The 22977-nt window shown below is 41.8% G+C and overlaps 1 protein-coding gene across 1 annotated transcript in view; it reads left to right on the top strand.

Annotated features, from left to right (window-relative positions):
* Positions 1 to 9085: 9085 nt before the first annotated feature.
* lepr (leptin receptor) overlaps positions 9086 to 22977 on the top strand; it is a 49364-nt gene continuing 35472 nt past the window's right edge. Inside the window, exon 1 of the mRNA XM_085386730.1 lies at positions 9086 to 9194. Within this exon, the coding sequence (XP_085242856.1) occupies positions 9122 to 9194 (73 nt within the window). The 5' untranslated portion in view covers positions 9086 to 9121. The remainder of the gene's footprint in view (positions 9195 to 22977) is intronic.

The following is a 22977-nucleotide window of genomic DNA, read 5'->3' as shown; positions in this document are numbered from 1 at the left end:
TGTTTGCACCAGTCTGTGGAAAGAGGTGCCAATCCTGTCACTGAGCCTGAGCACCACCAAAATAGTTTTGTTTTGTTTGTTAGCCCTCTGCTTAAAATTTATTATATATACAGTGGGGCAAAAAAGTATTTAGTCAGCCACCGATTGTGCAAGTTCCCCCACTTAAAATGATGACAGAGGTCAGTAATTTGCACCAGAGGTACACTTCAACTGTGAGACACAGAATGTGAAAAAAAAAATCCATGAATTCACATGGTAGGATATGTAAAGAATTTATTCGTAAATCAGGGTGGAAAATAAGTATTTGGTCACCTCAAACAAGGAAAATCTCTGGCTCTCACAGACCTGTAACGTCTTCTGTAAGAAGCTTTTCTGTCCCCCACTCGTTACCTGTATGAATGGCACCTGTTTGAACTCATGTGAAAAAATCAACTGTGGGAGCAATCATCAGAAAATGGAAGACATACAAGACCACTGATAGTCTCCCTCGATCTGGGGCTCCACGCAAGATTTCATCCCGTGGGGTCAAAATGATCATGAGAACGGTGAGCAAAGATCCCAGAACCACACGGGCGACCTGGTGAGTGACCTGCAGAGAGCTGGGACCAAAGTAACAAAGGTCACCATCAGTAACACACTACAACGGCAGGGAATCAAATCCCGCAGTGCCAGACGTGTTCTGCTGCTGAAGCCAGTGCATGTCCAGGCCCGTCTGAAGTTTGCCAGAGAGCACATGGATGATACAGCAGAGGATTGGGAGAATGTCATGTGGTCAGATGAAACCAAAGTAGAACTTTTTGGTATAAACTCAACTCGTCGTGTTTGGAGGAAGAAGAATACTGAGTTGCATCCCAAGAACACCATACCTACTGTGAAGCATGGGGGTGGAAACATCATGCTATGGGGCTGTTTTTCTGCCAAGGGGACAGGACGACTGATCCGTGTTAAGGACAGAATGAATGGGGCCATGTATCGTGAGATTTTGAGCCAAAACCTCCTTCCATCAGTGAGAACTTTGAAGATGAAACGAGGCTGGGTCTTCCAACATGACAATGATCCAAAACACCGCCCGGGCAACAAAGGAGTGGCTCCGTAAGAAGCATTTGAAAGTCCTGGAGTGGCCTAGCCAGTCTCCAGACCTCAACCCCATAGAAAATCTGTGGCGGGAGTTGAAAGTCCGTGTTGCTCGGCGACAGCCCCAAAACATCACTGCTCTCGAGAAGATCTGCATGGAGGAATGGGCCAAAATACCAGCTACTGTGTGTGCAAACCTGGTAAAGACCTATAGTAAACGTTTGACCTCTGTTATTGCCAACAAAGGTTATGTTACAAAGTATTGAGTTGTATTTTTGTTATTGACCAAATACTTATTTTCCACCCTGATTTACGAATAAATTCTTTACAAATCCTACCATGTGAATTCATGGATTTTTTTTCACATTCTGTCTCTCACAGTTGAAGTGTACCTCTGGTGCAAATTACTGACCTCTGTCATCATTTTAGGTGGGGGAACTTGCACAATCGGTGGCTGACTAAATACTTTTTTGCCCCACTGTAAATTTAATGAATGGAGCTCTGAGAGAGGTTTCCCATTATGTATGGAAAGTAAAGTAGCCCCCAGAGTAAGAAGACAGTCTCGCTCTGGGTTTTAATAAAAGTGTTGTCTTTTATTACAGTTAAATTAACGTAAATCCAATTTTTCTGCCCACAGAAAAGCCAGCTTGGTTTCATCACAGCTCACCTGCTGCTGAAGCGAGTCTCATCTCTTTGTTTTTTGTTATTTGTTTTATTGGAGTTCGTTATTCACTCATCTTTTTGTGAACAATGTGAACATTTCCACATTCAGTGTTTAATGCACCCTGTAATTCACTCTATATATAAAGAGGCCAAAAGATCCGCTGTTTGCTGCGAGCCTGATTCACACAATCAGATTATCTAGATTTTAGAAATGAAATGAAATGAAATATAAAGCCAAGGTAAACACTGACGTGCAGTTCCCAAAAAGGGGGTCTTAATCATCTTTCTAATATAACCAACATAAACCTGGACTGGCCACAAATTGCTCTCACAAAGAGACTGATGGTAACAAGGGAACATTGTTTTTCTGCATCAACGATGAAAAAAAAGTAGATTGGTCTGTCGTCAGTTTAAAGGATAAAACTTATTTATGCTGGAAACTCCTGTGATGTCAGGAATGGCTGGAAAAACAGGTCGTGTGCTGCTTTGTGTAACTAAATATTGTCTTAAATGTATTTAAGACAACTTCAGAATTGCACGAGCACAGTACGAACTGTGATCCAACTGCCGCTTCCTGGGAAAATGTCTCTAGAGATGCTATTCCCTCAGTGTGGGAACATTAGAAGTACATAAAAATATCTTTTCACATGGCCTTTCCAGTCAGTGGTCAACAAACAAAAATACTAGGGGCTTAGAACTGGTAGAGTCCTTTTTTTATTGAGCTGATTAGTGGATTTACTGTTAACAATATTATATCATATTTAAGACAATATTATATTTAAAAAGTAGTACTATATTTATTTATTATATTTAACAATATTATATTCAAGGCAACATACAATAAGTATTGTCATTTACTAAAGTTGATTCTATTGAAAAATATAGTGGAAAAGGATCATAAAATCATTCATTACGGAAAAAATATGAATAAAATGTGAATGGTTTCTGTTTAAGTCTTGAGATAAATTGCTGTAAATATGATTTCATGTTAATGTAGACATATTTTTAAATACGGTTGTGAACAGTAGTTTACGTACACATGACGGGCATCAATAGGCGCAATTGTACAGCCTACATCTTTAATGACTTTAAAAAAACAAAGGAATGGGGAGTTTGGATTTATTTAGGATTTTCTCGAATTTAAACGGAGTCAAAAGTGTACATACGTGATCAAATATATGAATACATCCCCACTAATATTTGTCTAAATGTCCCTCAGCAAGCCATCGACAAGCTTTTGACATCATTCTGGCTGAATATTTGCCCACTTCTTTGATGTGCTTCTTGGCAGAATTGGCAGAGTTCATTTATATGTACTGGTTTCCAGCAGCTTATATTAGCCTGGTTAAGTTAAAGAAAGAAAAACGTTTTGATGCGTGTTTGAGATCACTGTCTTGTTGGAAAACCAAGTTGTGTTCAAGTTTTAACCATCTGATCTGAAGTGATGCAGAAGAATTTCTTCATTATTTTATCCACTTTGTACATTGTATCAATAACACTGGCATCAAAACAGCCCCACAGCACGATGCTGCCACCGCCGTGCTTAACAGCTCGTACAGAGCTCTCAGGTCTCTAAGCTTCAGCTTTACTCCTCCAAACATGTCAAAGTGGTCAAATAGATGAACTTTTATCTCATCTGACTTTAAAACCTTTCTCCAGAACAGTCTTTGATCAATGACCAATTGTCTTTGATCAGTGGTTGTTGATCAATGGTCACAACAATTTGCATATTAATGATCAATTAACTCACCTCACAGCCATTGTGTATTCAGTGGTGCTGGTTTCAGTCATTGTGCAAATGTCCTGTTTATATGATTGGGGAAACCTGCAGTCAGCTGAGAATGAAGAAGTCACTTGGATGAGTGACGAAACGTTTCTCCCACAAAACGCTACGTCCAGACGAACAAATAAACTTTTGGAGATGTACTTACCTGGATGACTGAGCATGCATCAAGACACTTTTCTCCATATGGTATTTGCCTTGTTCATCTGGACAGCGTCAAATTTCAGTCAAGCTTAAAGATGCTGAACTTGGAACAGGGACTTCTTACTTGGTCAGCACCTTCTCATTTCAAGCCGGTATAAAATTCGCATCACTGTGGACAGTGATGTTGCTGTTGTAGTTGTTTCAAGTTAATGGTAGGCTGCGGCTTTTGAATTACTGCTCCTTACTTCTTACACTACCTCCAAAATCTTTAACTTCACATCAGATCAACAGCATCCTTTTTATACTGGCAAAGAGACACATTCAAGTGTGTATGTGTATATACTTGAGGCTCTATGTATACTTTTGATCCCGTGTGGATTTGATAAAAATACAAAATAAAGTCAAACTTGTTCAACCAGTTGTTGTTCCTTAAGTTATTAAAGGTGTATGCTTTACAAATATTTCACTTACGAAAAATAACAATTCAAAGAAAAAAATTAAAAGCCCCAAATTAAATGTCTGTAAATGTGACCACAGCTGTATGAGTACAGATAGCACCAGAATATAGATTTTTAGCTTGTTCGCCGCTGCCAGATTTATTCTGTTGATAATTAATGAATCACTAGAGTCATTATAGTGAGACTAAATTCCAAGTGGTCAAGTCAATCAAAAGCAAAAATAACAACCTCAACATGCCATGAGTGTCCGATCCATGTACGTCAGTCTAATGTAAACCCCAGTGTTTCTGTTTCTTGTAGCCAAAAATAATTTTCATCAAGGAGGTGAGAAAGTCCAGCTTATCCATGTTTTTAGAGTTCTTTGACTTCTGTGAACTTTGACCCTTTGTTCCATGTCCTCAATGAACTGTCCTCAAGTTTCTTTGTTAGTGGAGCAAGTGTGTAGCCAAGAGGCATGTGTGGAATGATTTGGTGAGTTATTCTTCACTTGTGACATTAGTTGACGGTTCTGACAGATTAAAGGCTGTTCTTTTTATGTTTCTCTCATACCCTGAAGTTCGTTATCACTCTTCCCTCATATTTTCCGTTCATAAATGGTTATCTGAAATCCCCGTGCTACAAGCATCGACTTGAATGAAAGGAACATTCTGCAACACCTCCTGTCTGATGCAATAAGACTGTAGAAAGAGAGGGAGGGTGTGTGTGTGTGTGTGCGTGCGCATGTGTGTGTGCATGTGTGTCTGTGTGTACGTGTGTGTACGTGTGTGCGCGCATGCGTGTGTGTGTGTCTGTGTGTGTGTGTGTACGTGTGTGCGCACATGTGTGTGTGTGTGTGTGTGTGTGTGTGTGTGTGCCTATTAGTCTCTCACTCACACAATCAATGTGCACGTGCGCGACAGATGAATAGGAATGTCTGGTTTGCATAGCAAAACACTGAGATATTGCTGCCTGGGTGTTAATTTCATACATCAACAAGAAACAGAATATCTTCTTTTTTTCAGTCTTGTGTTTTTTTAATGTCTTTTCTCCTCTATTATTACTGACTGATTACGAACACCATCTTTATGTACGACAACTGGAGACTGATCAACTTTACACATACTCTGCCAAGCGTCAGCTTTATCTCTGAAAACATATCAGCAGAAAACTCAAAGATAAATCTTGTGTGCATTTTTTTACTGATCACACCTGGTTACAGGAAGCCAAGCCATCGTAGCGCAACAGTTGCCAAGATTTTAGGCTGTTTTAAACACTCCAGGTGTCATAGAGGTCGACCCCATAATGCTGCTGGGCTCAGCAGAGGTTTGTTGTCTTACTGGCAGTTTAAAAATAACACTTCTCTCCCCTCTTTGGCTCTGCTGCCAGCTGCAGCTGTGATGGAAATCAATTGAACTATAATAATAACTTTTACAGGCAAATCTCCTTTAAAATAGCACAGCTGTTGTTGGGGTTTGTTGCCACTTGACCCTGATGTTTTGCTTTCCCACTTCTTAAGATTTTGTAGCAGGTGTACAAAGTGTTTCTGGACAGTCTTATGTATGTTTAACTTTGAGTTTAAATGGGTAGTTTTCTTTGTTTTATTGTTAGATTATTAGATCCTGGCACTTGGAAGTGGGGTAACAAAAGGCTTGTGCTTTATACATTTGTTGTGGATGGTGCCAACCTGTAGTCCAGTATACCTTTTTTCATCAGTATTTCTTCTGTGTTTGGCACTCACTGGAGCAGAACAAACAAATCCAATCTGGAAAGCAAATTAGGGTGATAACTACATATATGTTGATATACAGCAGGGATAAACAATTAATTTTCCCATGGAGCCACATGAGAAAATGCGACTGGTGTGGTGGTTCGTGTAAATGAGCTGAACCCAGTTCTACATATAAAAGGTTCAATAAATATTAAATATTTCCAATATTTAATAATAATAAACAATTCTGGCAAATATTTCATAGTTCAGGCTTTACAGGGTTGATTTTATCTCTTTATCAATTTACAGATGTGGTCCTTCACAACACTCCCGGTTTCTTATGTGGTTCCTTGGGACAATGAATAGCCCGCCTTTGACCTACAATGTAGATAAACAGTAAACCTAGCTATGATGATGTCGTCCATTTGTTTTTGGACTTCCATTTATACGTTTGGCGTGTTGGAGTTGTGACCATGTTTGAATATGACGGTAGAGATAGTTGGCGATGCTAGAACTACAGTGGGGCAAAAACGTATTTAGTCAGCCACCGATTGTGCAAGTTCCCCCACTTAAAATGATGACAGAGGTCAGTAATTTGCACCAGAGGTACACGTCAACTGTGAGAGACAGAATGTGAAAAAAAATCCATGAATCCACATGGTAGGATTTGTAAAGAATTCATTCGTAAATTAGGGTGGAAAATAAGTATTTGGTCACCTCAAACAAGGAAAATCTCTGGCTCTCACAGACCTGTAACGTCTTCTGTAAGAAGCTTTTCTGTCCCCCACTCGTTACCTGTATGAATGGCACCTGTTTGAACTCATCATCTGTATAAAAGACACCTGTCCACAGCCTCAAACAGTCAGACTCCAAACTCCGCCATGGCCAAGACCAAAGAGCTTTCGAAGGACACCAGGAAAAGTATTGTAGACCTGCACCAGACTGGGAAGAGTGAATCTACAATAGGCAAGCAGCTTGGTGTGAAAAAATCAACTGTGGGAGCAATCATCAGAAAATGGAAGACATACAAGACCACTGATAATCTCCCTCGATCTGGGGCTCCACGCAAGATCTCATCCCGTGGGGTCAAAATGATCATGAGAACGGTGAGCAAAGATCCCAGAACCACACGGGGGGACCTGGTGAATGACCTGCAGAGAGCTGGGACCAAAGTAACAAAGGTCACCATCAGTAACACACTACAACGGCAGGGAATCAAATCCCGCAGTGCCAGACGTGTTCCGCTGCTGAAGCCAGTGCATGTCCAGGCCCGTCTGAAGTTTGCCAGAGAGCACATGGATGATACAGCAGAGGATTGGGAGAATGTCATGTGGTCAGATGAAACCAAAGTAGAACTTTTTGGTATAAACTCAACTCGTCGTGTTTGGAGGAAGAAGAATACTGAGTTGCATCCCAAGAACACCATACCTACTGTGAAGCATGGGGGTGGAAACATCATGCTATGGGGCTGTTCTTCTGCCAAGGGGACAGGACGACTGATCCGTGTTAAGGACAGAATGAATGGGGCCATGTATCGTGAGATTTTGAGCCAAAACCTCCTTCCATCAGTGAGAACTTTGAAGATGAAACGAGGCTGGGTCTTCCAACATGACAATGATCCAAAACACACCGCCCGGGCAACAAAGGAGTGGCTCCGTAAGAAGCATTTGAAAGTCCTGGAGTGGCCTAGCCAGTCTCCAGACCTCAACCCCATAGAAAATCTGTGGCGGGAGTTGAAAGTCCGTGTTGCTCGGCGACAGCCCCAAAACATCACTGCTCTCGAGAAGATCTGCATGGAGGAATGGGCCAAAATACCAGCTACTGTGTGTGCAAACCTGGTAAAGACCTATAGTAAACGTTTGACCTCTGTTATTGCCAACAAAGGTTATGTTACAAAGTATTGAGTTGTATTTTTGTTATTGACCAAATACTTATTTTCCACCCTGATTTACGAATAAATTCTTTACAAATCCTACCATGTGGATTCATGGATTTTTTTTTCACATTCTGTCTCTCACAGTTGCAGTGTACCTCTGGTGCAAATTACCGACCTCTGTCATCATTTTAGGTGGGGGAACTTGCACAATCGGTGGCTGACTAAATACTTTTTTGCCCCACTAGCCAGCTTGGTCAGGAAGGATCATCTATTTGATTTTCATGTGATGAAATGAAAAGCAGACTGAAAACAAAACACAATGGAGAAGTATATAAATGGCCAACTCCTAAAAGTATCTTTGAATCTTACCAAACTCTGGGATCTTACCAAACTCTGGGATCTTACCAAACTCTGGGATCTTACCAAACTGGGACTGTAAGAAACTCAAGGATACTGGATGTGTTATTCTGTGTGAGCGACCAGTCAACCACAGGGTCCACATGCCCTCATTTCTTTCTGTTTTACTGCAAAAGGGCAAATGATTTTCAGTTTCTCTCTCGCTGTTGAACTGAAACAGACTCAAAATAATAAACCCATTTAAAAAATGCTTACTGAGCTCACAAAAAAAAGTAGAGCCAGTTTAGCTTTGGATTCAGCACACTCAGACTTCTTCCTGTAACCAGTGGAGATGACTCAATCTGGCCAGTACAAAACATATAGATTTAAGGAACTTCTGCATTAGACAGCATTGTTCATCATGTATGAATGATATGTAAGAATATAGTATAATGCAAGAATGTAGTACAGCAGCTTAGTGAACATTCCCTTTCACACAAACAGGATGTATTTTTAGACTTACAAGAATATCATGTAAGAGGTTTTCCCCCCCATCTTACAAGTAAATAAAGCAGGGTCATATCCTAAGGTTTGTTTGGCCTGGTCAGAATCAGTATGGGTCAGTGAGGGGAGAGCTGCTGCAAATGGCTCACAACCCAAAGCCAGCTCTTGGCTGTGCGTCAGAAGATTTATGGGATCAAATATCACTCATTGGACTGCATGCACACACACACAGACACAAAGCCCACAGTAGCTTAGGCAGAGGGGAAAATTTGAGGAGGCCCTTCACAGAAGGTAGGCTTGTCACTGAGATCTCTGTGTGCCCACAGCTAGAGGCTTACACATCCAGTCCACTTACATGTACACAAAAATAGAGATGGCTTTTATCCTCAGTGCCATCTACACTTGAGTGGCACCCACTCCAACAGTTACATGGATGATTGTCTCGTGTATTTACACCCTGTCCTGTGTGTGGTGTTGTGAGGGATTGGTGTGTATTCTGATAGCCTGTATCAGAAATAGCACCTGATGCCTAGCGACATGTTGCTCCGCATAAAGCGCTCTCTCTCCGTGTGGGACTTTAAAATGTCCAACTTCAAATGTTGGCCGTATCAGCTGGAAACAAACTTTTTTATCTTTCACTTCTGGATATCTGGTGGTGTGGGGCTGCTGGTGAGTAACTGTAAACACCGCAACATTTCATAAGACTGAACATAATCTTGTATGAAGCCTGACAGACTGCAAAGGCCGCCCGTGTCACTGAAGTTGATTTTGTGTTGACGGTTCGTTGGTTGGTTGTTTGGAGAAGTAACTGTCATACATGGTTGATCTCCCTTGTGTTTCTCATCACTCTGCGCTCCATTTGTTATACTGAAACGGTACATTCCCCCCCCTCGGTCTTTATATGTACAGTTTCTCACTTTCTTTCATTCTGCCTCACTTTAATTTAATTAATCACCACAAACTTTCTGTCTTGATAAAATGTCAGAGCTCCGCTGTGTTCTTACTTATTTTCTCTCCAAATTTTAGTGGCACACTTACACCTGTGGCCAGAAATCAAGTGGGATTGAATTGTTTTCAATCTGTGCGTTGACACAAGCAAAAGTGTAGTAGTGTTCGCTTTAGGAGGCTAGTGAGTTGGTATTTGAATGAAAAGAAAAATATTTGAATAGATCAATTGCAAAAACCCAAGAAAACTAAACAAAAAGAGACTGGGAAAAGTAGACTGCAGAGGGTAATGACCATCTGGGAGCTGCACTAGGAGGAATAATTAGGAACAGGGGAAAGATGGGGATAAACTTGTTGGTAAAAGAGCAAAGTACCAAAGTTAAACTAGCTAGGATGCATGAGAACCAAGGATTACAAAATAAAACAGGAAAGGATGGGATATTCAGATATATATTCAGGAAGAGTGAGAAGTAGAGGAGGCCGAGGAAGAGGACGTGGAGGTGAAGAAGTAGGACGAAGAGGATGACAAGGACAAGGACGAGCAAGAGGAGGACGAGGAGGGGAGGGAGAGGAAGGGTAAGAAGAGTAAGAAATAGAATTGCTGATGACATCAGAGCTACAATAGTGGACCATGTAATCAACCGTGGAATGACCCTGAGGGAAGCTGGCCAACGGGTTCACCCTAAACTGAGCCGCTACACTGTAGCAAGCATCATAAGGACGTTTTGAAATGAGAATCGGTTAGTACAGTCACTTTGCACTAAGATCTGTAGCACTGCCATATTCTAATGAGAAACACAACAATACCATAGATGTAAAAGTCCAGAAGATATTTTCCCCAGTGCCTTCGACTAGAGGACATTTCATGTGATGTAGAAAAAATTTTGTGGCCAGATCCAGAGAGACGACACGATGTAGACTGATTTCTTTTTTTTCCTCAGTGAAATTACTATTTCGTTTTGACTTGGAAATACAGTTTTTTCTGAATGCTTAAACCCTAACTGTGATTCCTGTAGCACAATCTCTAAAACTATTCAGACTTATAGCAAAACCACTCACTGAGTTTGCAAAACTAAAAGCACAAAAACTGCTTTGCACTCAGTTTGCAATTTTGTAACACACACTTTGCAAAACTGTAGGCACAATTCACTGCACAACACTCAATTACCAAATTTCCAACACACTCCTAGCAAAAGTATACACATGTATGGCTATCATTAACACTAATTTGCCAACTGTCTGGCACACTTTCACATGTGAAAACTTTTTTAGATAATTAGTTCACGGGACTTCCGGTCGCTAGGGGGATGTAGCAGGTAGAGGAGAAGACTGCTCCGCTAACTTTTTTACCTTTTCCACTCCTGAACCAGCCAATTCACAACAAAACTATTGAACTGCGTACGTTTTATTTTACGGTCTCCGAAATTGGTTTTTCCTCGTTCTAACATGGCCTCGAAACGCACTAAAGCGGCAGAAAAGGAGGACGACGCACCTAAGCTGAACATGGCGGCCATCTCCTCCCTTCTGGAGCAGCATAGGGAGGCATTGGCCAGCGACTTCAAAACATCTTTTAGTCTACTGGAGTCGAAGTTTGACGAAGTCCGCTCTGCGGTGGAAGACCATGGCCAGCGGCTCGGATCTCTAGAGCTAGCAGCGGACGACTTAAGCCAGCGGGTTAGAGATCTCGAGGACGTTTGTTCCAATCTCAGCGAATCCAACACTAAACTCCTGGCTAAAGTTACGGACTTAGAAAGCCGAAGTAGGCGCCAGAACCTGCGTATCCTGGGACTCGAGGAGGGTGTTGAAGGTGGGCATCCCACAGAATTCTTTGCAGATTTGCTCTGTGAGGTTTTCGGGAAGGAGAGGCTCCCGACCCGCCCGGAGATCGACAGGGCCCACCGTATACCTGCCGCTAAGCCAGCCCCAGGTCAGAGACCGCGACCCGTAATTATACGCCTTCATCGGTACCAGGTAAAGGACTTTCTTATCCGGGAGGCCCGGCGAGGAGGGACACTAGAATACCATGGTCGGCAGATCCGCGTGGTGGAGGATTACTGCCCGGAAGTTTTGAGCAAGCGAGTGGAGTACCGGGAAGTGATGTCCGAGCTGTACAAACGGGGTCTCAAGCCCGCTCTGCTGTATCCTGCACGACTTCGCATCACGTCTCCTGACGGCGCAAGACGCTGGCTTCATTCGGCCGATGAAGCGAGGAGGTACTTGGACGGCCTACCCGCTACAGCCGAATCACCCTGAGAGCCTGCTTATCTGGTGTTGACGTTTGTCCGCGGGTCAGCCCTGTGAGTAGATTGTCCTGGCTATCTTCGTCTCCTGGGATGTGGAAGGACTTTCGTTCATATCCAGGCATTACCGACGTCTCTTCCTTTTTTTTTTCTTTCCCCCCCTTCTTCTCTGCTATTTGCTAGCTGGGGGGCTATTCATATCTCATTGCTTCTATTGTCCCCAAAGTTGATCATTGGTTCTGTTGTGGTTCTATGGTGACTGCTTTAACAAATTTCTACTGCTCATAGAGGAGTGTTGTGCTTACTGTAATCATCGTTATGGGAGCTAAAGTCTGTTCTTAGTGTTAGACAGGAAGAGTTTATTGTTCTGGAGGGTACACAATGTGTGTTTTGGAGAGCTTGCTGCTTTTTTCCTTGGCAGCTGTCTTGTGGGTGGGGGGGGTGGATGGGGAATGGGGGGAGGGGGGAGACATCCTTCAGAGCCGGGGTGGTTTTATGTTGTTTTGTCAAGTTGGGGGATCCGGGAACCATTCTACTCTCTGTTTTAGTCGCTTGCTTGTCATTTTTTTTGTACTCTGTTTTCAGCTGCACCTGTTTTCTTACATTTTCAGTGCGGGACTATGGGTAGTCGCTTGAACTTTGTAAGCTGGAATGTCAAAGGTTTAAACCACCCTGTTAAAAGAAGGAAGGTGCTCTCACACATAAAGCAGTTTAAAGCAGCTGTTGTCTTTCTTCAAGAAACACATCTCCGTGATTCGGATAACTCTCGTCTTATGTCCCGATGGGCAGGGCAGCACTTTCATTCCACCTTTCAGGCTAAGGCCAGAGGCGTTTCTATTCTAATTGACCAAAATATTCCTTTTGAGGAACATAATGTAATTTCTGATACGAGTGGCCGGTACGTTTTTGTTTCGGGTAAACTCTGTAATACGAAAGTTGTGTTGGCCAACATATATGCCCCTAATATTGATAATGTAGCTTTCTTCCAGCGTGCTTTCTCGTTGTTGCCTGATCTGAGCTCATATTCTCTTATACTTGGTGGTGACCTCAACTGTTGGCTGGACCCTGTGTTAGACCGATCCTCCCCGAATCCCTGCACTGTCAGTAAATCTGCTCTTTTCATCCAATCCTTTTTATCTAACTGTGGTGTCTCTGATGTTTGGCGCTGCTTACACCCCCACGGAAGAGAGTATTCTTTTTTCTCACAGGTACACCACACTTATTCTAGGATCGATTATTTTCTTATTCATAAGCAGCTGACTCCATGGGTCCGATCCTGTGAATACCAGACCATAGTGATATCAGACCATTCCCCTGTTGTGCTATCAATGAGTTTCCCAGACATCCCTCAATCCAGACGACACTGGCGTTTTAATTCGACTCTCCTGGCAGATGTAAACTTCCTGGAATTCATGAAAGAACAAATAAACTTGTTTCTTAAAACGAATACCGTAGGAGAAACTTCTAGCTTAATAATTTGGGATACGCTAAAAGCCTTTCTTAGGGGACAGGTTATTTCCTATACTGCTAATATGAAGAAGAAGGCCTGTATAGAACGACTCGATTTAGTCAACCGAATCAAAGAAATAGATCTGCTCTATGCTAAGGTAAAAAGCCCAGACCTATACAATAAGCGCGTGGAGCTTCAGACTAAATTTGAGCTCCTCTCAACGCACTCAATTGAACGTCAGCTCCTGAAGAGTAAGAGTTTGTTTTATATTCATAGCGATAAATCGGGTAAGATGCTTGCCAGCCAGTTAAGGGGCTTCCAGGCAAAACAACATATCACGAAGATTAGAATGGCTAATGGTAATATCACTTCGGACCCTTCCAAAATTAATGATACGTTTAGGGCTTTTTACTCCCAACTTTACACCTCCGAATTCCCGCAGGAAAACACTTTAATGGATAACTTTCTAAAGACTTTGAATGTACCTATGCTTTCCTCTGATAGTAAAAACAGATTGGATGAACCCATCACGCCAGAGGAGCTGAGCGCAGCCATCTCCTCATTGCAGCCTGGGAAATCCCCTGGCCCTGACGGCTTTCCTGTAGAATTTTTCAAAGCATTCTCACCCTTGCTTTTACCTCAACTACATTTAACCCTTTCCGACTCATGGAAGTGTGGTAGACTTCCGCCATCCTTTTACGAGGCAAGTATTGCTCTTGTCCCAAAGAAAGGTAAGGATCCTGTGGAATGCTCATCCTTTAGGCCAATCTCTCTATTAAATGTTGATGCTAAAATTTTGGCCAAGGTTTTGGCGCGTAGGCTGGAAAATATCTTGCCCTCAGTTATATCCGAAGATCAAACAGGCTTCATTAAGAATCGTTACTCTTATTCCAATATCCGCCGACTATTGGATGTATTATACACCCCTTCCAATCAGGGTCCTGAGTGCATTCTCTCCCTAGATGCGGAGAAGGCATTTGATCGGGTAGAGTGGAAATATTTATTCACGATCCTAGATAAATTCAATTTTGGATCGAAATTTATTTCATGGATAAGGTTATTATATATGTGCCCTAACGCTTCAGTTTTTACTAATTCCATACAGTCGCGGCCTTTCAACCTCCAACGAGGAACCCGTCAGGGATGCCCCTTAAGTCCTCCTCTTTTCAATCTGGCTATAGAACCACTCGCCATTGCACTCCGCAGCTGTGGGGAGATCAATGGGATCCGGAGGAAAGGTGCTGAACATAAAGTATCCTTGTATGCCGATGATCTTTTAATTTTTATTTCAAACCCCAAAATATCTGTACCTGCAATGTTATCCATACTTCGCCAATTTGGCCAGTTTTCAGGATACAAGCTCAACCTATGTAAAAGTGAGTTGTTTCCTGTGGATGGAGGGGCACCAGTGTTTGACTATACTACCCTCCCCTTTAGAATAGCAGGGAATCAATTTACATATCTAGGTGTAATTATTACAAGGACACATAAATGTCTCTTCAAAGCGAACTTCCTTCCTCTGTTAAATAATGCAAAAAAACATCTGGCACAGTGGTCCCCTCTCTCCACCTCTTTGGTGGGAAGAATCAACTCAATCAAAATGAATATACTTCCTAAATTTTTGTATCTCTTCCAATTGTTACCAGTATTTATCCCCAAATCCTTCTTTGATTCCTTGGACTCAATTATCTCATCTTATATATGGAGGGGTAAACGCCCTCGATTGAACAAGGCTCAACTCCAAAAACCCAAGAGTCGTGGAGGCCTGGCACTGCCTAACCTTCGATATTACTATTGGTCAGCAAACATGCGCTACATTATATCTTGGCTTTACTTCCACAACAAGGGTAATTGCCCATCCTGGGTGCTCATGGAGTTGAACTCGCCCACAGGCTCTTCTGTCCTGGCCCTGATTGGATCTTCACTCCCCCTTCCCCCAAACAAGACAATCGATAACCCAGTTGTCTGGCACACGGTGAGGGTGTGGGCTCAGATGAGGAAGCATTTTGGATTAACAGGTTTCTCCCTTCTAAGTCCAATTCTTTCTAACCCCCTTTTTCAGCCATCACTATCTGATCCTATATTTCGAGATTGGCATGATAAGGGCATTACATGTTTCAATGATCTATTTTTTGACAATACTTTTGCATCTTTTGCCCAGCTTTCTGAAAAATTTAATCTCCCACGTACACATTTTTTCAGATATTTGCAGACCAGACATTTCCTCCAATCTCAGATTCCAAACTTTCCGGTAGCACCAGCTGCAAGCCCAGGGGATATGCTCCTCACCCTAATCCCAACACGTAAAGGGTTTATCTCTCTTATTTATGACAGGCTGGTGAGCATGAACGGTTCTTCGATAGATCGGATTAAAACGGCCTGGGAACAAGATTTAAATCAGTCCCTGTCTATGGATACATGGGACTTAATACTCAAATTAGTTAATTCCACGTCCCTATGTGCCCGCCACTGTCTTTTACAATTTAAGGTTGTGCATAGGTTCCATCTCTCCAAAGTCAAACTATCCCGTATGTATCCGAACGTTGACCCTACCTGTGATAAGTGTGGGAGTGCGGAGGCTTCCCTTATTCATATGTTCTGGAAGTGCCCTAGCCTCGAAGGATTCTGGAGAGATATATTTCAGACCTTATCCCTACTTGTTGGACACCATATGGATCCTGACCCTTTAGTTGCGCTTTTTGGCACCACTGGAGAGGCTGATGCACGGTTGACCTCGTCACAGCGTTGCATGCTCTCCTTCGCCTCCCTTGTAGCTAGACGTACAATCCTCCTAAGATGGAGGGGTGCCCCTTTGCCCACCCAGGCTCAGTGGCTGAGGGACCTTATGTACTATCTGAGCCTTGAAAAGATCCGGTATGCGATTAGCAACAACAGCGGTAAGTTTTACAAGGTGTGGGGGCAATTCCTGAAATACTTTTCCAGCCTCCAGGCTACAAACCCGACTTCCAGCATTGCTCAGTAAATCCTCCCCCCTTCTTCTTCTTTTTATTTATTTACTTATTTATTTATTTATTTATTGTTAGTCGTTTGTGTGTTTTTCTTATTTTGTTTTTGATTTATCTGTGATGTTGTTTTTATTTGTTTGCTTCTTTTTTCTTGCTTTGTTTGTTTGGTTTTTTCCTTCCTGGTCTGAGGGATAGGGGTTCTAAGTGTTGTGGGTAGGGGATAAACTGCTGGAAGCAATTATAAGACATGTGAGTGTGTCATTAATCTGTATTCTGATATTTCAGTTTTAACAGTCGCTGTGAAACTTGCTTGTTTGGTGTTTGTCAATTCTGCGTGTATTTGCTTTTCTTTGTTGCTTCAACTCAATAAAAATATCTTTGAGAAAAAAAGATAATTAGTTCACTTTGCAATCAGCCTAAGCACTATAATACAGGTAAGCTGTGTGTGCGGAGTACAATGGAGGGAGCAGAAAGAGTGAGAAGTAGAGGAGGCCGAGGAAGAGGACGTGGAGGTGAAGAAGTAGGATGAAGAGGACGACAAGGACAAGGAGGAGCAAGAGGAAGATGAGGAGGGGGGAGAGGAAGATGAGGAGGGGGGGAGAGGAAGGGTAGGAAGAGTAAGAAATAGAATTGCTGATGACATCAGAGCTACAATAGTGGACCATGTAATCAACCGTGGAATGACCCTGAGGGTAGCTGGCCAACGGGTCCAGCCTAACTCGAGCCGCTACACTGTAGCAAGTACCATAAGGACATCTTGAAATGAGAATCGGTTAGTACAGTCACTTCGCACAAAGATTTGTAGCACTGCCATATGCCAATGAGAAACACACCAATACCATTGATGTGAAAATACTGAAATTGTTACTTTACAGAATTGCTAGATGACCAGATGCTGGGGGCAGAGGAAGCATGTTCACTGCAGACCAAGTAACCCATATAGTCATTATGGCGATTGCAAATAATCCTATACTTGGAAATAAACACTTGTGTTTGTTTTGATGGGTTTGAATAAACACCAGTACTTGAAGTTTGGATCCCTCTATGCTTATGGATCCATGACAGAAGTATGAGCTCAAACTGACATAGCCTACCTTGTGCACAGAGAAAGCAAAAGCCAGATGTGTTTTGTATTCATACCATCAGTGTGCAGTTGGCGCATTGTGTGCTTAGTAGATGATGGCTTGTGTGTACTGTTTGATACGGAAACACCATTTTTATGAAGGTGTGAAGAGTTAATCTAGCTGTGTTTGCTTTTGCAAGAGAACTACAATGTTTTGATGATTGGGTGACAGGTTTTCTTATTTGTGTGTAGAGTTTTGCAAAATTAGCCAATAGTTACAAAAAATGTGCTTAAGCAATCAGAAAAAACTGTAAATTTGGCAGCATGGCTCTGTTGCTGGTTGGATGGCAAACACATTTCATTTATGTAAAACAATGTGCGTGGAGATTCACATCAGGAGCATTGTGTCTTCAGCAGTGAAAACACTAACATTTTTATACTCGTGCTTTTTAGGCTGAGATCAGGTGCCCATGTCACACAACTATTTCAGACAAGCCTGAGGCAAGAAACTGTCTGGCTTCGATCGACACTTTAGTAGCTGGCGTTTGGAGAAGGAGCCACTATAGTTTTTCACTCTGTGTTAGCAATAAGAGCTGTGGCTATTCTGCTGGATGCAGAATGAAGCCAGCTGCACAAACTCTGTTATTTAAATTTTGAGAGCAAAAGGTGAGGTAATGGTTACGGACATCTCCATGGTGATGCTGTTTGCTCACTTGAAACGCAGTTGTCTAAATAATATCTATCTATCTATCTATCTATCTATCTATCTATCTATCTATCTATCTATCTATCTATCTATCTATCTATCTATCTATCTATCTATCTATCTATCTATCTATCTATCTATCTGTCTATCTGTCTGTCTGTCTGTCTGTCTCTGTCTGTCTGTCTGTCTGTCTGTCTGTCTGTCCGTCCGTCCGTCCGCCCGCCCGCCCGCGGTGTAAACATTAAGATAAACTCTGTGTGTGTGTGTGAGGGAGTTCTGTGTGGATACACACAGCTCTGTTTAGTCTGAAAGCTGACAGATGCAAAGGATGAGCAAGAGATTAGATGGAAAAAAAGAAAGTAACCTAGGAAGCATTATTTGAAATACAAATCCTTCCTGTCTAAAAAGGATACGGGAAGATAAAATTTGACATATATGCAGCAAATTTAAGTTGAAAAAACAAAACAAAGAAACTTTTACTTCTTTTGGAGAACCCCGATCAGATAAACCCCCGATGGATGATGTGAATACCTTTGATCATCTTGTTACAGTGCATTGCTCTGCTGAGAACCCTTTGGTCCTGGCATTCATCAGGACGCTAATTTGAAGCGTACCATTCTGATGTTCCCATGCCTCAGTGTGTCTGCTTGTCTTCCGTCTCTCCTGTGAATCAGCAGCTTGAAGTATATGATCACCAAATGTTCCGGTGCTGCGCGTCCCACAACAAAATACTTCATCCCACCTGTTTATGAGTTTATATCGGTTTATGTCAGTGTGATATGATGCTAATGCTTTTAGCTATGTAGAGGTGCAAATATTCTAGGAAAGAAGGCATGACCCAGTATTCACTTATTGGAAAATATATATATTTTTCCAAGTAGATAAATATAATGAAATGAGTTTCTGTGCTTTGCTTCATTCTCTGTGTTGCTTCGGCTTCACTTTTTCCATTTTCTGCCATTATCGCAGTCCTCGTTTTGTTTGCTCGTTCATTTATATGCCATTTACAGGCACCCATACACTGTTCCTCTTTCTCGGACACTAATGCACCCACAATTTCTATTAAGGCTGTTATGTGACGTGGTTCGTTTATTTTTCTGATAATCTGTTTTCTGATAACACACACAAACCCATGTGCAGTTACACGTGCACATACTGATTTCTACCAAGCTCTGCTTAGTCACTGCTGAACGCCATAGGAAAGGTCAAGCTATACTCAAAAAGGTGAAAAAATACGTTGGTTAGAAGTTTTGTTCCTTCCATTACTGTAAGTGTTGCAGTTCCAGTGAGTTGCAGTAAGTGTTTTACTCTTATTAAAAATGATTATTTACACAGTTTTTATGTTTTAAATGTCACTCTAAGCCTGGAGGAAAGCTTGATTATAATGACAATGAGTTTGAAACTGAACCGATAGCCTCAATGGTTTACAGCTTCAGACTGCAAATATAACTCGAGGTTCAATAAGCCATTTTGCTTGGAAAACACTGAAATAAAAAAGGGGATTCTATGACCTGCGCCAGGAGAATTTGATTTGAAAGAATAGATATAGAGCATTCATTCAGGATGGCACTGGAAGAAAGTTTGCATCTCAAATGATACGTCCCTGCGAGGCGTTATAACAACCAAAGTGATGCTCTCAGTGGTGCTCAACGGAAGCAGTGAGATATTAAGGCATTACTCAAACAGAAACCCACAAGGATGTTATTGCGTGCACTTGACAGCTTGCAGCTGACTAATTTAACACGAGTACCTTAAGAATGAAAAAGAAACTCACATACAGGCAACTGAAAAACTGGGGGAATTGTGGACATTAAGCCAAACTGTTGGTAAACACAAGATTCTGATTTATTGATATAAAACAAACTCCAGCATTTATCGGAGCTCCTCGCCCCCCCCTGGTTTAACTGTTTCAAACTTTAATTTCCTGTAAGTACTTATAATTTCATGATGACTGTGGTGCAGATTCCTGTGCTTATGTGGAGTGCAAAAGGAAGAGAGTGGTTTTCTTTAATTTTTTTATTGGCTTTTACCTTTTCAATAGTCTATTCCAGTTTTATATCCTAAAGCTGCTATTTTATGGGAGGCTTGCCACACACAAAATCAGCAGCACAGAGTGAGTGAGTATCATTTACACTTACTGATAGCCTGGTTTTCCAGTTTAATTTGAGTTGATAAAGACTTTAGTGTCATGTATTCAGTAAAAATGGCCCTGGATATGTTTATTGACATTAGGTTTGCCATTAGCATTCAGCAGTTGCTTAGCTACCTATTAGTATCCAGTCAGGGGTGCAGGATGCAGAGCAGCGTAGATGACAGCGATGAAGGCTCCTCTGTTGACCTGATTATATTATTTATTTATGTGCAGAGACTTTGGTATTAGATTTTGTTGGATTAATGTCTGTGTGTTTGTTGCCGCTTTGCTTCTCACAGAACTTCCTCAAAGAGCCATTTGTTAACAAATGTAACCTTTCAGCTACGCACTGTGTAAGGTCATCTTGACGTGTTTCACATTATTCAGGTCGAATATTTACAATCCGTCATAGAGACGTCAACATCTGTGTTTTCTGAAACAAAGTCAAAAAAAGAGGCCTGGTAATTCAGAACCTGTCCTCACATAGTTTTTCTGCGTTGACATCAGCCCGCCAAAAATCTATTGTTGTTAATCTGAGCCATCTTAGTAAAACTGCACATGCTCAAATGCATTAAGGAGAAATGGAAGCTTTGCTGCTGAGCAAAAACAGGCGAATATTTTAAAGCAGGTAGTTTTAACAGGCCAGCAGCAGGACAGCAGAGTTCTAGAGTTAAACATAGAAAATGAAGCTGCTAATGAGTGTGGGAGTGACTAGACAGACAACAGAGCTGGTGTTACAAAAAGAGAAGTGACTGAATTACATTTAGCTTCTTTTTAGAAACACTCTAACCCAGTTTTGTTGCCTGCTTGGGCTGTTTGTGAAGACTCCTCACTGGCATGTTGCTACTTTTTCCTCCTAGATATGTTTGATCGATAGTCTTAGTTAATCAGTAAACAACTACAACTACTACTAATGTTTCTGTTATAGCCCTTCTGTCCACAATAATGTGTTCTCAATATGTAAAAATTGGCTGGGCACAGGCCAAGGGAAACAATGCTGCATGGGCTCGGTTTCCCCTTTCTTATTGCTTTTGCAGCTATCTGTAGGCTTTCTTGAGTTAGAAGGAAGTAGAGGAGTTATATATTTCCTAAATGACCATAGCCCCTGCACCCTTATTTATGTATTTATTACATTTTATAACTGCCCTTGTATACAGCCACACAATGTTTCTGTTTCAATGTTTCTTACGCATACATCATGTATACAGTTTCACTCACATATATGTATACATATATATTGGTTTTTATTTTTTTATTATTATTTATTTATTTTTTCCCTTCGTTGTATATCGTTTTCTCTTCTTACTTTTGCACCTTTGTGATCCAGCTAACCAATTTCGCTATGCAATAAACTGCACAATGACAATAAAAAGCTCTAAGTCTAGGTTTATGTGAACTTGCTTTACAATATGTTCATGCTGCACAGACTGAATTTTTACCAGTGCCACACACCTGTTTCATAAATGTTCCCTTGGAACTGGAGTATTTTTTCCCCGAGTGTGTGTGAGTTTAAGTTGCCAAAGCCGACACCAGAGACAATCTGATTTGATCTCAATGAGTTCTGTATGTGCTTAAACAATACAGTAGTATAAATTATTTGATCAAACATGACTTGGGAATGACAGGCAATTTGTTTCAGTTTATTCAGCCTGAAAGTCTACTTAAAGATTTAAAATACTAAATCACTGCAGGAAACAAAAGACTCATTGTCATGATATTAGACGTCAGATGATAGTCAACTACTGGTCTTGTTGCCTGACTCCACTTCACTTCTTTACTGTTTTATCACTATTGCCGCGAGGGCCAGCGCACCGGGTTCGAGATAATCAAATCTGATGACGCACAAGTTTTGCTCTGGGAATCCTCTTTTCTCCTATTCTCGCTAATTCTTTCCATATTTGTGTTCTGCCCTGGAAGGTGGAAAGAAGAGAAATGATCCTTTAAAGAGTTTCTCGTCTCTCAAAGGAAAAAGTAAGAGAGAAGCTGTGTGAGTGTCTGAAAACATAATTTACTTTGGACAGAATCAGCGACACACTGGCTCAGTGTGTCAGTGTGTGTGTGTGAGTGTGTATTCATGTCTTTGTGGGGACCAAAAATTCAAAGTTTACTATACTTGTGGGGACCAACAGCCCTTATGGAGACAAAATCCTGGTCCTCACGAGTTTGAAGGCATTTTTGAGACTCAAAATATGGTTTCAGTGTCAGGGTTACATTTGGGTTAAGGTTAGGCATTCATTTTTGATGGGTAAGTGGCCAGGCAAAGCATTATGTCAATTAGATGTCCCCACAAGACATGAAAACACAGTGTGTGTGTGTGTGTGTGTGTGTGTGTGTGTGTGTGTGTGTGTGTGTGTGTGTGTGTGTGTGTGTGTGTGTGCGCACGCATGTGTGCACAGAAATAAGAGTGAAACTGTGCACCAGAGAAAGGCTGTGGTTTTATAAGTCATTCTATCAGGCGCTGATGATGTGGTTCTGGCAGAATGGACAACAAAGTGAGAGTCAGTACAGTGTTCTCGTGTCAGCACATTGTCATGCCTGCTGCTGCGGACTGTGCGCTGATTTGTAGGAGCCAGAGGGAAAAGGACAGAGAGGGTGATAGAAAAAAAGAAAGACACGACTACAAGATGAGTAGGCAATACTCATCTCAACTGGGCCCCCAAGGCCTTTGCTATGGCCTCTGATGCTAAACAGCTCCACCCCACGCGAGTTCATCTTCAAGCCTTCCTGGTGTCACAGCCAGATGGATCCACTTACATCTGGCAGTCACTGGTTTTTCATCATGCCCGCTCCCCCCCCCCCCCCCCATCCCCAACACACACACACACACACACACACACACACACACACACACACACACACACACACACACACAAAAGAACTCAGTGCTTTTTGTTTTCCAGGCGGTGTTTGTGCCAGCTGAGGAGCACAGATCTTTACAAATCGAATGAAAT

This window comes from Rhamphochromis longiceps, linkage group LG17 (genome assembly GCF_057381845.1).
Source record: "Rhamphochromis longiceps isolate RC_006_pf linkage group LG17, R_longiceps_female_GT1.1, whole genome shotgun sequence".
Classification (NCBI taxonomy): Eukaryota; Metazoa; Chordata; class Actinopteri; order Cichliformes; family Cichlidae; genus Rhamphochromis; species Rhamphochromis longiceps.
Note: the sequence above shows the minus strand (reverse complement) of the source record. Positions and strands in the feature narration are given on the sequence as shown.